Below are 17,037 nucleotides of genomic sequence, written 5' to 3'. Positions count from 1 at the left end.
CTGTGGCTCAAGTGGTAGAGCACTAGCCTTGAGCTGAAGAGCTGAGGGACAGCTCCCAGGCCCAGAGTTCAGGCCCCATGACCGGACCCAAAAAAAAAAAAAAAAAAAAAGAAAAGAAAAAGAAAAAAAATTCAAATACAAAAAAAATGGTGATCCCTTCAACCACACAGCTTGCAACACAGCACAAATGTGGCGAGTACTTTTTTCTCCTAGTAACTTTCATGTTCAGTAAAAAGGAAAGGAAAGAGTTATTTCTAGTACATTTCCTTCTATTGCCAGTCGGTGCAGAGCCAGTACTAAAACATGATGATATTCGTTTCCACAACAAATAGGTTAGTTGTTCCAGTTTGGAATGAGTTCTTTTTCCTGGTGGTTTATATAATTTGCCCAAAGGAAAAACAGAAGCTATTTTTAAGTAAATTATTTTATTACGATTACACAACGTTTCTCCAATTCCAAGCCTCTTTTATACTTAGATGTGTAGTTTTGACAAAAGTATTTAATTTGAGCTCAAGTTTACACTCATGGACAGGAAGAGTATGTCTGAATCCATTATTACCCTGATAAGCTTCCCACTTAGTATGTAAAATAGGAATGCTGAAGTATTCAGTATGATGACAGCAATGAAAATTCCCACCACTGCCTATTCATTGAACTATTACTGAATTATTCATTGAACATATACAAGTCTAAATTGGCTCAAGATACAGTTATAGTGTGTGTTTCATTTGGAGATGAGAAATTAATTGTCCCAATAATTTCCTTACATATTGTACTGATGTCAATACAAGTTGTAATTACATTCTCATAATTAGTATAAAATATAGATAAGAATGAAGTCACATGTGTGTATGTTTCAATGAAAACATACACATATGTCATTATTTTGTAGATTTTGTAGAGAATTTTGGTGGAAACATTGCATTTTTCACTACAGTAGACTACAAGAGTTGCCAAGATACCCAAGAATCCATCCACAGGACAATGGAGCTTCAAAGTTTCTTAGTGCAAATTCTTTTCAACAATACGCAGTATGTAAATACCTTTTTAAAAAAAAAAAGAAGAAGAAGCTGTTTTCTTCTTCCTGCTGGCTTTTTGTTTTTTTTAATCAAGGATGCCTACTTGCTTCTGAATTTAAACTCTTGAGTGGTAGATCAAATAAAATCACAAATGAAGGACTCCCAGAACCAAGTCTGACAAATAGTAGATGCATGTTAAAAATGTAAATTCTAAGCCAGTTTCCAGTGACTCATGTCTGTAATTCTAGTTACTCAGGAGGCTGAGATCTGAGGATCCCGGTTCAAAGCCAGCCCAGGCAGGAAAGTTCATGAGACTCTTATCACCAATAAGAAGCTACCAGAAAATTGGAAATAGCTCTGTGGCTCAAGTGGTAGAGCCCTCGCCTTGAGCTGAAAAGCTGAGGGACAATGCCCAGACCCAGAGTTCAAGCCCCACAATCAAGAAAAAAAAGTTAAATTCTAATTGCCACTATTATTATAAGAAATAATTGAAGCTGTTACATGCATTGAACCATGATATTTCTAAGAATCTTGGTACACATCAAGATTCAACCTATAACAAAGTTTCCCCCAAAAAAAGTAGAAGAGTAGGTACAAACCGGGCGTCAGTAGCTCTCGCTTGTAATCCTAGCTACTCAGGAGGCTGAGATATGAGGATCTCAGATCAAAGCCAGCCTGGGCAGGAAAAGTCTGTGAGACTTTTATCTCCAATAAACCACTCAGAAAACCAGAAGTGGCACTGCAGCTCAAGTGGTAGAGCGCTTGATTTGAGCTGAAGAGCTGAGGGACAGTGCCCAGGCCCAGAGTTCAAGCCCCTCCACCGACCAAAAAAAAAAAAAAAAAAAGTAGGTACATCTACAATAAACTTGTACTTACTATATTTCCTCTTGGAGTCACAGAATCCTGAAAACTGGAGTAGCTTCTAGCAATGGGCTCACTGTTCTCATGGCTCACAAATAGTTCTTTACCTTTCAGTGAAGATGTGCCGTGACAGCAAGTCACGCTCTTGAAAGCCATCCTAACAGGCAGCTTTGCCTTTTCCAAGGCTTGTTTATGCTGCCTTAATCTCTGATACCCCATAACTTTTACCAAGGGGTGCAAATTCTTGGGAGTCCTGAAGTGTCTCTTTGCTTTTCCCAAATCAGAACTTCAGATTGGTAAGGGCCTCTAAGCAGCTAATAATAATGATAAATAGTACATTTAATGCCTACCAGACACTCTTCCCAGAGCTCTATATGAAAGTGTTGTTTTGGTTACTAATGAATAAGTCTGAGTAATAAGAATCTAGAATTTTTTAAACCAAACCCATTTATTTCTCCTATGCTTTTATAGATAAGACAGAAAATACATGTAATATATAGTATTATTATAACACATAATAATATGTAATGCTATAATATATATTTTATACATAATGTATACATATATATATATATATGTATGCTTGGAATGAAACTTCTAAATGTTTGGTGTAGACTGACCCAAATAGATCCCATACTCCAATTGTTTTCATTTATACAGAAAAGAACTGTTTTCCAAGGACTGTTACTTTAAAACTCATTGCTATGTAAGTAACAGAAATATTACATGAAGAAGTATTACATAGTCATGCCCTCTCTATTTTCTTCTACCTTCCATTATCCTATACCTGTAAATGTGACAGTATTTGTGTTGAGTCCTTTCCATTAAAAATAATACAACAGCTGGGTACCGGTGGCTCATGCCCATAAGTCTACGTTGAGATCTGAGGATCACAGTTCAAAGCCAGCCCAGGCAAGAAAGTCCATGAGACTCTTATCTCCAATAAACTACTCAGAAAAAGACAGAAGTAGTTCTGTGGCTCAAGTGGAATGCTAGCCTTCAGCACAAAAAAGCTCAGGAATAATGTCCAGGCCCTGAGTTCAAACTCTAGGACTGGCAAAAATACTAGTAGTAGTAGTAGTAGCATTCCAACTGGGAGCTGAGATACTCCATGGATCTACTTGCCATTTTTCATACTTTTAAGGAGGCAATAAGCTAACAAAGGAGTGCTTTTTGTACTTGTTAGACTCCTATAATGCAGAACTGGTTTCATAAGATATAGCAACATGTACCTGCCTATAATCTTTGACCACTCTTTGCTCCTCAAACAAAAGTGTTGCAAGTGAGATCTGGGTGATAAGGTGACAAGAGATTTCTGGGCATCAATTACTCAGGACCAGGCAGTTCTCAGAAAAGGATGTCTTGAAAGTAACATTTAGAAATTTGGACAAATTTGAATTTGTCATTCCAGTGTCCCACTCACTGTCATCTGTGACTCTCATAGCTTGAGATTAGATGTCCTTGGCGAGGCATTAAGTTTTAGGGTGTTACTAATCACTATGTCTCTGTAAAAGCAGTTGATTCTGCCCACCCACTGAGTTCACTCCCTTGGCAGGCCAGACTAAGCATTGTAATTAGAAGAAATCACATTGAGTCTGACATTTGAAGAACTGAAGCCCATCTCCAGTCTTCATCAGCCACACATGAAAAATCCACCAATACTTCCACAGTTATCATTTTTCTCCTTAGCAATTAGCAAGCTGCTTTGCCAGTATTTTGCTAGGGGATTGCTTAGACTTTGTTCAGGAAGGCAAATATCTCTGTCAAGAATTACCAAAACTCAGGCTAAAGAAGGGAAAGAGAATGAAGTCATCTGAAGTATCTGCTTCCTCCTCAAAGCTGAGGAAAAGAAAGATCTCACTAAAAAGGAAAGAAAGACTTGTGGCGTAAGACAGCTCATGGTGGAGCAATTGCTACCACCCTACTAGGCTGAGGGTTTGACATGCCATTCATGACCCATTTTGTGGCACTGATAATGAAGACCTATGTCACCTTTCCATCAGTAATCCCCCCTCCCCCACGGTACATGAAAGCAGGACCATTAATCCCCAGGTCATTATTACAATGACAGTCTGAAATGTCACACTGAGAACCTCTCAATATTTGAACTATGTTTTACATTTCTTTGGGTACCACTGATCACTCAGAGCTGCACAGAGAATCAAAAGCATCTAGGAAGTATAAGATGGCTTGCAAGAGCCATCACAGATTTTTGATGCCTCAATTAGGTCTTGGTTACAGAAAAGTAGATCTCCAGGGCTCTGTTTCACTTTCTAGAAAAATTACAATTCCAGAATCAGAGGTCGGAGCATAACATCACATGCAAAGCTGAGTTCCTCAGTGGTGAGCTGGACTCTTTGTCTACCAGCATCAAAGTGAATGAGTACATCTGACTAGATTGTAGAAGAGAAACAATGATAGGGAATGACTGCAAGCACGGTGCACTGGCTGGAAATGTAGCTCAGTGGAAGAGCACTTGTCGGGCATGCCCAAGGCCCTCGGTTCTGTTCCCAGGACTGGAGGAAAACTGTGGGAACAAACTATATAACTCAGCAACTTGTCAGAGACGTGGATGCTGTGTGAATGCATTGCATGTTACCTACAGAAAACTCTGTTCTGCTGGATGCAGCAAACTGCAGCCACCTGCTCACGGAGTAACGTGTGAAGCAGAGGACAGAGTCAGCACCTGGAGGGTAAATCCTTCTGAGAATGGCGAGCTCGAATGAGCTACTCATTACTTATGTTTTGATTTTTACTATGGGAGAAAGAAGGTGTTTGTTTGGCTGGTTGATTTTGCTATAACCACAAATTCATTATCCTATCAAGACAACAATGACCTCAGGGATATTTTTTAAATGTACAAAAGAAGCTAAAATGAAGACAGAACCAGATACTCACAGAAGCCTATCCAGTTCTATCGAGTTCTTCATTCACACTTATGTCTCTTCCTTGCCACCCTGGCTGGTTGGGGAACTATCAAAGCAGGAAGTCAGAGCACAGATAAGTAATGAAAGTCCACAGTAAACAATTCAAAATATAACTTGTACCAACTTGAAAGGAAAAAGAAATGCTATTGAAAACCAATAGCATTTCTTTCTTCTAGACTTTTCTCCTTTGGAGTTGGACCTGCGCACTTGAAACATGGTTACCCAAGAGGCAAGAGACGTGTCTTGTGGCCAAAATCAGGCAGAAGGCCCAAGGCATGCTGGGAAAGAGCAAACCAGAGAGCACTGGTCACGTGGGTTCTGGCACTAATAGTACTATCCATCTCCAAAGGAGTGCTGGTATTTCAAACATCTGCCACTCAGATACGTCTCTGTAGTTTAAAAACTTCACACATACCATCTTATTTGAGCCTTTACAGTATATAGTACAGACACTTCCAGTATCTATTTTCACTTTTCCAGTAATTCTCTTCTTAATCTGGAAACTGACAGAAAGGGATTTTCACCTTCATCTGAAGAAAGTAGGCCCTACCGCATACTTTTTTTAAAAAAGGAAAAGAAAGATGTACGTGTCACTTTTTAAATTCTAAGTATAGTAAGTATTCACTGTAGAATACTTGTGTTATACAATAGCCATCCACCTTTCTGTCTCTCAAGAATACCATTAGGTTCTAGAATATTTCCTTCTGCCTCTTTTCTGTGTAAGAGTAGGATGTGGCCAAGATTATTTATACATAGCATTTAATAATCCATTTTTTGTGGGGGTCCGGTTATGGGCCTGAACTCTAGGCCTGGGCACTGTCCCTCAGCTCTTCAGCTCAAGGCTAGCGCTCTACCACTTGAGCCACAGCTCCACTTTCAGCTTTTTTTCTGCTTATGTGGTGCTGAGGAATCGAACCCAGGGCCTCGTGCATGCAAGGCAAGCACTCTACCACTGAGCCACCTTCCCAGCCCTAGTAATCCATTTTTAGTAACAACCTATTGTAACTGTTTCAAATCTATGACCGTGACTACATGTCCCATGATACTTGGCATTTATCATAGTCTACCATCCACCTGTCTGCAGGCCTGGTTGCTCATTTATTCCAGCTGATTCAATAGCTTCAAAATTATAATATTACAGCCTCACCTTATGTAGATCATGAAAATAAGCAAATCTGATTGACAGCACTTCACTATCATGACAATAACTATACTTGGCCCTTTCTTAAAGACCTTACAACCAAGGCACAACCACTAAATGTTAATTGAGCGCCCAGTCTATTCAGGAAAGGTGCCAACTCTTGCAGAGAATGAGCTGATATTGGATTTGCCTCCCACTTAAATCTGAGTCAGCATAAGCAATCTGTCATGGGATTGTTTGGGGATCAAAACTTGGCAGTAAGTAAAATAAATAACAATGGCAAAAGTCAAGAAGTAGGCAACAGAAAGTTGAGAAAGAGCCCAAAATAGAAAGCAAACCTGAGAGATTAAGGAAAGGTCAGGAAAGGCAGAACTGAAGGAGAAGCCTGACAGAAAAGAACTGACAATGGAGATTAATCAGGAAAGTACAGTCCAACTACCAGTCAGGAGCTACCTATCTCCTAGGCATCCTGGCCTTTATATTCTCAAGTTCTCCAGGCTGAGAAGAACATTAATATCACCATAGCTCATATTTACTACAAATTGATTAATTGTCAAGATCTAGGCTTAAGAAGTTTCCATGGGATATATTGTTTAATTTCATGAGATAAGCATAGCAAATCCCTACAGAAGCTAAGTTATTCAGTTACAGAATATCAGAAAAAAAGACTCAAACTAGTTGTCTCCATCCTTCCTTCAAAGGACATCTAGATTCATCTGACTCTTGAAATGTTTAGGTTCATTTATAACAGTCTGCCAATGTCAGAAATACGCTGGTGATGGGGCCTACTGTCAGTCAAGGTGGCCCTTCCCATTTGAGGACAGCTCATTCATTCAACAAATATTGGTAAGCACTGACAGTCTCTGAGATAGGCACAGTTCTAGGTCCTGGAAACAAGCTAACTTTCGGGAATGAAACTGATAACTTTTGAAAAGATCACTCTGAGTACTGAGTTTACTATAAAGACGGTAAGAGAGTGATAGCTAGGCACAGAAGTGGCCAGTTACAAAGGTATTACAATAATCTAGGTTTAAAAAAATAGTTGGGTGCCTAGAATCCAATTGGTAGCCCTGGGAAGTGGTGAGAAACACTGGGCCACAAGGCATATGTTGAAAGTGAAGTCCATGAGATGTATTGATGGGTCAGTGAAGAGTTCTGAGAAGAGAGAAATCAAAGATGACTCCGGAGGCCTGGAAACTTGAAGGGTAGCGTTTCCAGCTAGTAATGTGTAAATCAGCAAGGAGGACACCAGAAGAAGGCAGGGTAGGGAGAGCGGAGTGGGAACTGGGAAGCTGACATGGGAAGTTGGTTGGCATGAGACATTAACGTAGGGTTGCCACAAACCCTCTGTTTCTTATTTGATGTGGGGTATGCGTCCCCTTACCTCTCAGCATTGGGAGAAAGTAGGACTCACTGACAAATCCAAACCTGATGATGCTGATAATTTTTTTTATTGCATTGAAATTAAAATATCAACTGTGAAGAATGAAAGGAATGGCCAGATGGAGAGTCAGTTCCCAGATGGAGAGTGGGAAGGAACAGAGGAGAAAACAAGCCTACTCAGGGCACTGGAGATGATGATAGATTGCGCTGCCAGTGCTCACCATGTGATTACTTAAGTCATTCAGAGCATTTGTTTTATTGTGTTTCTTCACAATCAGGCTATTCCTAACCAAGAAGACCTGTCTTTGTTCCCCAGAAATGATGATGAATGATTTCTCCACAAAGAAATAGCTGGCTTCATTTCATGGTTCTTTAGCCCCATGTCTCAAGAGATGAGGCCCACGACCCTCAAGTGTGTTCCCGATTTCTACAATTATTTCCAGTGAATGAGCGACATTGGCTGGAACCACTCCATGTGTTAGTTACAAAGGAGTCAGGAAGGAAGCCTAAGATCCCAGGAAGAAGGAAAGAAAAGGAGAGAGAAGGTTCCATTCTAAACCATGCAGACTTGTGCATGGTGGTGATCGTGTCAGAACCTTATCAGCCTAAGTGCTCTACCCTAAACCCAAGCACCAGAAAGGAGCAGGAATAATAATCGTTTCCCAGTCCTGGGTAACACCATCTTAGCATGTAAAAGTTCTGCCAGAAATCATTTGCAAACCACATTTTCCTCCTCCATCTCCATTTCCTTGGGTGTAAAATTTTTAATCAAATTATTTCTTGGTAGTTGCTGCAACTTCAGAATTCTCTAATTCTGCGAGGCTTCATGCAAGGAGGTCTTTCTTAAAACAGCTTAGAGTAGTAAAGGGAGGAATTTCCAAACATAAGCAATTTCCATTTCCAGCAGTGAACTACCACCCTACCTACCCAACTGCCGCTTCAAAGGGAACAGAAACAAATCCTGCCCTTCACCCTCTTCTCCTCCGCACTCTGCCACATTGTCAGCCTTTCCCAGCTCACGAAATGGGAATGCCATCGGATAAGTCTCCCGGAAAGGTTTCCTGTGTCAGAAGTTGGCATCCATCCTTTGTGGAACCTAGTGTGGTGGGAGGGGCCGGGGGGGAGGGGGGAAAGTGCAGAGGTTGGGGGAGGGATTTGGTCCTGGAGAACAAAGTGGCATTGTCTCTACCTCTGAGATACAGGCAGACAACTACAGCAGCACCAACCTATGCTCCCTAGCACAACCACCCAAGGGTGTATTATCATCACATGCTGGATCCTACTGATGGTGGGATCAACACATAGTTCCCCAGATGAGGATACTGTAAGATGAGGATCTTACCCTGGCCTCAGATCTCTGGCTACATTCCCAAGTCTGACACCAATTTGCCTGCTTTCACAGGTGTAAATGGCGTGTGGCTGACAGGTGCGACTTTCTCTGGCCCAAATCCTGGGTGTGTGAACCTGGGGCGTGGGGGGGTGGGGGGGGGAAGAAGAGACAGCAAGGCAGGGGTCACCTCCAGCAGCTATGCTTTAACCTGAGTAATAAACACGTGGCATTCTCCATGGAATGAAGTGGAAACAAACAAGCTGGATCACCCCTTGCTTGGGAACCAGAGCATTTTCAACGTGTGGTTCTGTTTTTGATGGTAGCATACATAGAAAAAGAAAACAAAACTGAATTTTGCTACATAAAGCATCCTGCTAGTTGCTGACTGCGTTTTTTTCTCATTTTTCTCCATCAGGTAACTCAGGAAAATGGCCACTAGGCCACATGCAATTATAAGGATGAGGGGTGGTTATAAATTGAAAGCATGACGTTTACCACCTGGCCTGACTCAATTACTATAAATGCATGTGGGGGGATTCCACAATGAAACCCCTCTGAATTAAGGGACAATATCACTTAATTCCACTAGGAGAATGACTGGAGAAATAGGTCAACAGAAGGGCAAGTAAGAGGATGGATCCATTGGATGAAGATATTCTTTGCCAACCAGTCTAACAATTTTCACAAACATGCCCCCTTAAATTGGCACACATGAGACTGAACGCTGATGAGAATAGCAAAGAATTATTTGAAATTGGAATTGGCTCAGAGAAGTTCTCCATTTCATAACAAGATCTTCTTGTTTATAAGAGAAATAATCATGCGTGCAACTAGGCTGTGGTAGTTTCCAGCAACCATTCCCTCTTGGTATGCACGCTGTTATGCAGGACCCTTCCACATATCACACAGCCTGGTCTTCCTGCAGTAGTAATAGTGCACGACCTTCAAGGCTAAATTAAAAGATCTCGCATCTGCTGCATTGGTTTCTCCATAGACTTGCTGTGGGAAAGGCCAGCGGCCATGCTGTAAGGATGCTCAAGCAACTAGGATCCACTGAGTGGAGAGGAAAACTACCAGCTAAGTGGATGAACCACCTTGAAGAGGATCCTACAGCCCTGTCTAGGCCCTTGGATGGCAGAGACCTCAGACAACATCTGAGGACATCTTCACAAGGACCTAAAAACCAGCATTCCCAGCTGAACTCTTCCCAAATTCTTGATCTGCAAAAAAACTAACAACAAACAAAGCTTTGACGTGGTTAGCAATGCATAACTAGTAATGCAAACTGCATATTGATTTGCATAATATTGTTTAGTTATTAATATAAGCTATTGTTTTCAATTCCTCCTCTATGTGGTCATACCCTTGATAAGAAATTACTGCAGAATTGTTCTCAGTTGAACCACGCCATTCTATCTCCACTGTCACTGTCCTAAGTCACCATTTCCTCATTCTTTACCTGGACAACAGGCACCTTTTAGTCTCTCTGCTCTGATTCTTGCTTTCCTGACTAACCCATTCTCTGGTCTTTAAATACCAGAGTAGTCTTTACAAGATGGAAATGAGACCACCTTACATGTCCTGTAACATTTCTGAAACTATGAGCAGAGAGAAGAATAACCATCCCAGAACCAGCATCTGATCCTTCAAGTTGAATTTCAATTTTATCTCTGTTTCTAAGGCCTGGTTCCTGGTTCCTGACTTTCCAAAGTATGAGATTAAGCAGAGAGATTAAGGTATATTCATGAAGCCAGGCATGGTGGTACTCTCCTGTACAATCTCAGCACTTGGAGGCAGAGGCAGAGAATCTCAAGCTCTAGTCCAGCCTGGACTACAGAGCAAAACCTTGTCTTAAAAGAGAGAAAAAAAAAGCAAATATGAAACAATAAAAGAGAAACTTGAGCTTCAGAAGAAAAGCAATGACGAAAGTGTTGCAGGAAATTTTGAGTCCTGAGTGGAGATGGAATCTGAGACATTCACTGATGAACCTGTATGCAAATAGGCAAATGGAGGCCAGGGTGCAGGTGGAACAGAATAACCAGCCATCTGGGGCAGGTGTGCCATCTGGGGGTAGATGTGCTTCGTGCTTCTCTGCCCTTTCCACAGCAGGACATGGACTGAATGGAGACTGACCGTTGAACACTTTTGGCTTTCTAGTCAACCTGAAGGAATTTGAGCTGATTGACGAGCAAGGCAGTCACTAGAAATGTAATGTGCTTCAACAATGGCAGGAACTGTGTTGGATATCAGGGATATGAGAACACAGGGTTGGGGGGGCAGATCTTTACTAAAAATCACAAACTATATGCCAATGGCAAGTATGAAAAAGTCTACAAGTGTTCTGAGCATATTTAATAGAGGGATTCACCTCCAGAAGAAGTCAGGGAAGGTTTCCCAAAAGGTCTAACATGTAAGCCTGCATCACCAGGAAGAATGGCCGAGCAAGACTGAGAGAAGCAGAGAAAGGCAGAGAGCTGCACAGGGTGGACTTAACAAAGCCCTACGTTAGATAAACAAGGGATCGCTGTGGCTGCAACACTAGAAATGAGGAGGCGGGGAGAAGGGGTGTAGAGGAGGAGGGCAGAGAAGTAGAGGGTCAACTTTTTGAGATTGTGGGGTGTGTATTCATAGAAACAGGGAGCAATCAGAGGGTTTTAACAGGGAGATAAGATTGAAATGTTCTGATGATCAGTCTACTGTAGTATCTTGATGAAAGGAGGCAAGGGTTGTCTTTGGGGGAGTCATTAGGGTGGTGGCATCCAGTGTGGAGAAGTGGGGATGGATTCAAGATCAAATGACAGTAAAAATCAGTAGGTCTGTGGTCGCTGAGACTAGAGGGTGAAGGATGGGGAAAGGGAGGTAAGAAAAGAGGTATCTGCTATAGAGAATGGGTGGCTGGGATGTGAGGCCATGGGGAAGGGAGCACTAGAGGAGGAGCATGTTTTGGGGAAAGGGGAGCAGAAGGAAAGTGGTACTGAAAATAAGTACCGAGCACCATATTAGGGGAAATTTTTAAAAGACTTCTGACTCATTGGGTTTGGGTTTTTCAGTATTTTATTATGGCACACAGGACAGAGTATGGAACGGTGTTTGTACTTCACTCAAGAATTTCTCACCCCAACAAACTATTTCCACGTGGACGGTTACTTTTTACACATATCCACATCATGGTAGACAAGGAAATATTTTACTTACTTGTACACTCACATATTCACTAAAAGTAAGTAGTGCAAAGCCTTCAGATAACTTGAAATGGCAGCCGCTTTGGTGTTAGGTGCAATACATGACTTTTAAAGGTCATCTAAAGCAGATATTGAACAAAATTAGCTGGCAAGCGCAGTTGTTTAAGAACAGAAGCATAGTTGCAATAGTCAATAATTGCATCTCAATCTCACATCAAATACAGAGTTTTCATAATGCCACAGTGGACACAGACAGGCGGGGTATTTATTTGATGCAATATTCAACCAGTTAAGCTATCATTAGAATCCAAGTATTCTCCAGGTAAGACATGCAGGACAATATCAATGTAACACATATGCATTTTCTCCCTCTTATGTGATTGATAATGTCATCATCCATCTTTGTGATTTTTTAAAGGCTTCAAAATGTGTGGCATTAAATGATATTTATTTGAAGCAATAGGATTAAGCTAATAGCACACAGAACCATGAGTTCAGGATTGTAGGCAATGTGTTTCCAGGGACAAATAACCTTTGATGGTCTTACCTTCTCTACCACACCTAAACATTGATGAAAAAGTATTCCTCTTGATTTGATCGTGAGCTCAGGTCCAACTGCCACCCTTGATATTGAAAATGTAGTTGTAATAACTGTGGATTTCTATTTGGCTCACATTGCATGATTACATTCCATACTAGTTGGCCACAAAGAATATATTTGTCACCTAATTTCGAAATTATCTCCTAGGTAGCCATCTTCTAACTTTATGGAGCAAATTTGGTGTTTTTTTTTTTGTGTATTCTCGCTCATGGTTTATCATCAGCAAGATTTTTGAGGGAAGAGACTTCCTCATAACCCTCAGAATTTCCAATTGAGGAATTAAAAACAAAAGTACTGTAGCTGTTAACCTCTGGATTGTACAAAAGCTCCAAGGTCAACAATCTGCTTGTATATGCTTTACACCTGTACTATCTTTAAGGTATTTTAATTAAGTCAAAAACACAGCCAGCCATGTCATTCAGTGTATCTTTATTTACTATTTATTGCACATAACTCAAGGTCTTTAGTTTCTAACCACCAAAGGATCAAAGGATTAATTTTTCATGAAGTTTAACATTAACATGAGTGAATTCATTTGTTTTTTTCTTTAATTGTAAACATCTGAATGATTCTCATTGCCAAAGATCCTGAACTCATAAGCGTGAACCATGCATAGGCTGGCGGCAGCCAGAAAGCCACTCTGCAAGCTAACAGATACTCTGCATAAGGAGAAAAATTCATAGCACAACACTGAATGTCCAACCTAATCATCTCAGAATTATACATGTAGTGACTTCGTAATTCATATAGGATCTGCAACTCAACTGGCTGGTTGGTGATGAGGTTGACCTGATTTGGGGAGAATTATTGTGGGAATAGTTAAGGAAAGTGGGGGTAGGGGTGGGGGTGGGGCTCAATCTTTCTTCTTTGTTGCTTGCTCCTCTCCAGCACCTTCCTCTTTCTTCTCATCCTCTTCGGATTCTTTGGTGTCTTCTTCCTCGCCATCACCTCCTCCTTCTTCTTCCTCCTTTGCATCTTCAGATTCTTCCTTGGCTGTTTTAATATAAAAAGAAAATTTACAAAACCCAAACCCAGGGAAATGCAGGCCAGACATTTCTACAAAGGCCCTTAAACAATAAAGCACATGGACAGGAGGCCTGCCAGAACCCTCCACTTGTCAAAGCACGTGTTCCACACAATGCTTCTCAAGATCCTTCTCCAGCCATCACAGACTCAAGGGCAATGGTACCACTTTCAAGTGATCTCATTGATCACTGGATATTTCGCTTCCTCTTCAAGGCCTAACCTCAACATTTTTATATGTGTGTCATTTGTTTGTGTTCTTTTAAGATGCCAAACTATGGTACTAAATGAACAGATTGAAAGTGAAACTTCACTACGAGTGTGTGTGTCAATTAAAAATATTTGCAAAGAAGATTCTGTAAAACTTTGACCCATCACCTCACTGACTAAAGGCATGGCAGAATCAACACACAGGCTCTAGTGGAGATTGCAATTCATAGGTGAGAACATTTTCCCTAGATAAGGGCCTATCCTGGGTTTCTGGGATCAACTGGCACTGATCTGAACCTGCACACAGAGTGACAGGGGCTTGTTTTTAAGGATACCTTCTTCCTCTTCCCCTCCCTCCTCTTCCTCAGCTTCTTCCTTCTCCTTCTCCTCCTCCTCGGCTTCCCCTTCCGAGGGGGGCTCATCCTTAGCTTCCTCAGCTTTGGTGGCCTCAATGGTCTCCTCCACCTCGATCTGCTCTTCCTGGACATGGCTAGTGTAGTAGGAGGGGAAGGAGCGGGCGGACATCAGGTAGGAGCTGGTCTGCAGACCACCATAGGTAGATCGGCCGAAGAGCTGGGAGCTCTGGGAGTAGCTACTGGAGAGGCTGCCCATGCTTGTAAAGCTGAGCCGGGTCTCTTCACCTTCCAAGAGTTTCCTGGGGATACAGGAGAAGAGTGGGGTTTAAAAAAAAAAAGAAGGAAAGTAAAAAGAAAATCAATAAATCAACACAAGAAGTGACTTCCACGACTTGCTCTGAGCTCATACTATGAAGACAAATGGCTGGTTATTTTGTGATTGAGATGAAAAAAACAAGCACCAACAAATTACCAAAACAACACACCCCCCCCAAAAAAAATCAACCAGACAGACAAAAAGAAACCCTAAATAGTCCTATTCAATTTCAAATTTAGAGGGAAGCTAAGACTAGGACTCATGACGGCCAAGATAACTTCTTGTATGTTTGTCTAAATACTTTCTTGCAAGAAGCCAAAAACCCAACAGTTCATTATTATTCTTGGAGGCTTCTGACTCAGAGTGACTTTCAGTGGGATCTGGTGCTCTTTCTCAGGCTTTGAGGCCACGCCCTCTGGCCCTGTGGCTTTACCTGTAAGCTGCGATCTCAATGTCCAGGGCCATCTTCACATTCAGGAGGTCCTGATATTCTTTCAGGTATCTTGCCATTTCACTCTTTGTGGTCCTCAGCTCATTTTCCAATTTGTTGATGGTGTCCTGTAGAAAGATTTAAGACACATCTAGGCATAAATTCCTGCTGCTTTCATTGTACTGTGGTACATTCATAGCTGTGCAGGGCTGTTAAACCAAAAATGCCAACCTCTTAAAAAAAAACCCTCTCCCCTTTATTTTTAAAGAAAGAAAACCCTTCTTGCCTAAAATGCCAGCTTCAAGAAATGTGGGAAGAAAAACGTTAAGACTTGAAAAACTGAAAATCCCTTCAACCTAAGGATCATAAAAATGGCTATTTTATAGGAAAACTGCTTCAAACACAAGCTCGTTAGCCAGATTGTATTGGAGAACATGTATGCATTGTGCACAGAAAGAAGTAGCTCCATCTTTTTTTTTTCTAAAATGGCTTTTCTCCAAAAGGCTTTCTGCATAGCTCTATTTCTACTCCTCCAAAAAAATAATCAGTGGTTTCCTGTGATCAACCATCACCAGCTAAGGGCCTTAAACAGTCTTGACTGTGTTCCCAGGTCTCTGCTGTAAGGTGGAAATGCTTGGTTAAAAGGAGCTCTGAATAAAGAGAGGTGGTTGAGAAGTCAGTTTATGGACCGGTTGACTCCAATAGGTGGAGATAGTGGCTGGTGGTGGGGGCTGGTCGGTAGAGAGAGAGGAGGTCATTGCAGACAGAGGGCAACGCCCAACTCCCCCTCCCTCCCTCCCCACTTCTGGGGCTGCTCCTGCGGAACAGGACAACTAACTGCACCGCACCGCAGCTTTCCAGACTGCGGAGGCGCCGCCCCGCCCCGCCCTCGCGGTCTCCAAGGAGCCAGGCCCCACCTCTACCACCTGCCCGCGCTTTAGGAGCGGGGGGGGGGGGGGGAGACACCACTTCGACCCCACCCTGCTTGCTTGCCGGCTCCCGAAGGCCGGGTACCTGCATGGCGCTGATGTCGGCGTTCTGCTTGTCCTCCAGCTCCTGGAGCTGCTTCTCCAGCGCCTCGTTCATGCCCCGGCAGGCCTCGATCTCCAGGGTCTTGGCCTTGAGCAGGCGGCGGCTCTCGGACACCTCGTCCTTGGCGGCGCGCACGGCGTCGGTGTTCTTGGCGGCGCTCTCGGTGAGCACCGTGAAGCGGCTCTTGAACCACTCCTCGGCGTTCTGCATGTTCTTGGCGGCCAGCTTCTCGTACTGGGCGCGGATGTCCTTGAGCGCGGCGGAGAGGTCGGGCTTGGAGGACACGTCCATCTCCACGGAGATCTGCGCGTACTGGATCTGGGCCTGCAGCTCGGCGATCTCTTCCTCGTGCACCTTCTTCAGGAAGGCGATCTCGTCCATCAGGCTGTCGATGCGCTTCTCCAGCTCGGCGCGCGCCAGCGCGGCCTCGTCGGCGCCCTTGCGCGCCTCCATCAGGCGGCCCTCGGCGTCCTCGCGGCTCAGCACCTCCTCCTCGTAGCGCGCCTGCAGCGTGCGCAGCGTCTCCTCCAGCCCCTCGCGCTCGCCCTGCAGCGCCTGCTTCTCGGTCGTGGCGTCCTCGGCCGCCAGGCGCAGGTCACGGATCTCCTGCTCGTACAGCGCCCGGAAGCGGGACGGCTCCGAGTGCTTCTGGCGCAGCACCAGCAGCTCGGCCTCCAGCACCTTATTCTGCTGCTCCAGCTCGTGCACGCGCTCGATGAAGCTGGCGAAGCGGTCGTTGAGGTCCTGCAGCTGCGCCTTCTCCTGCGTGCGGATGGACTTGAGGTCGTTGCTGATGGCCGCCACCTGACTCAGGTCGAGGTTCTCCAGGCTGGGCAGCAGCGACCCGGAGCTGGAGGAGTAGCTGCGGCGCACGGACAGCGAGGAGGACACGGGCGCCGAGTAGCTGGAGTAAGCGGAGCGCGCCGTGCTGTAGCCGCTGCGCACGCTGGAGATGTGGACCCGGGGCGTCTCCACGTAGCGCCGCTTGTACGAGGTCGAGTAATACGGCTCATAGCTGAAGGAACTCATGGTGGCGGCGGCCGTGCGCCCCCCGGCCCGCCCCCGGCCGGGATGGAGGCCTAGAGAGAAAGAGAGAAAGAGAGAGAGAAGGCAGGGAGGGAAAGAGAGGGCGCGGGGAGGATGGATGGCTGTGTGCAGCTCGGCGCCGGCCCGGCCGCCCCTATTTATACGCCTGGCGGCTCCTGACGCAGCCTGCGCGCGTCCCG

General features: G+C 43.8%; 1 protein-coding gene across 1 annotated transcript; it reads right to left on the bottom strand.

Moving 5' to 3' along the window:
- Positions 1–11,708: 11,708 nt before the first annotated feature.
- Nefl (neurofilament, light polypeptide) lies at positions 11,709–16,931 on the bottom strand. Its single transcript, XM_013034393.1, has 4 exons — positions 15,794–16,931; positions 14,783–14,907; positions 14,013–14,332; positions 11,709–13,437 (listed from the first exon to the last, which is right to left on the bottom strand). The coding sequence occupies exons 1-4, from the start codon at positions 16,838–16,840 to the stop codon at positions 13,298–13,300; spliced, it is 1,632 nt and encodes a 543-aa protein (XP_012889847.1). The 5' UTR covers positions 16,841–16,931; the 3' UTR covers positions 11,709–13,297.
- Between the last annotated feature and the right edge of the window lie 106 nt (positions 16,932–17,037).

This window comes from Dipodomys ordii, unplaced genomic scaffold (assembly GCF_000151885.1).
Source record: "Dipodomys ordii isolate 6190 unplaced genomic scaffold, Dord_2.0 Scaffold189, whole genome shotgun sequence".
NCBI lineage: Eukaryota > Metazoa > Chordata > Mammalia > Rodentia > Heteromyidae > Dipodomys > Dipodomys ordii.
The sequence above is the reverse complement of the archived record's forward strand: the minus strand, read 5'-3'. Positions and strand labels throughout refer to the sequence as shown.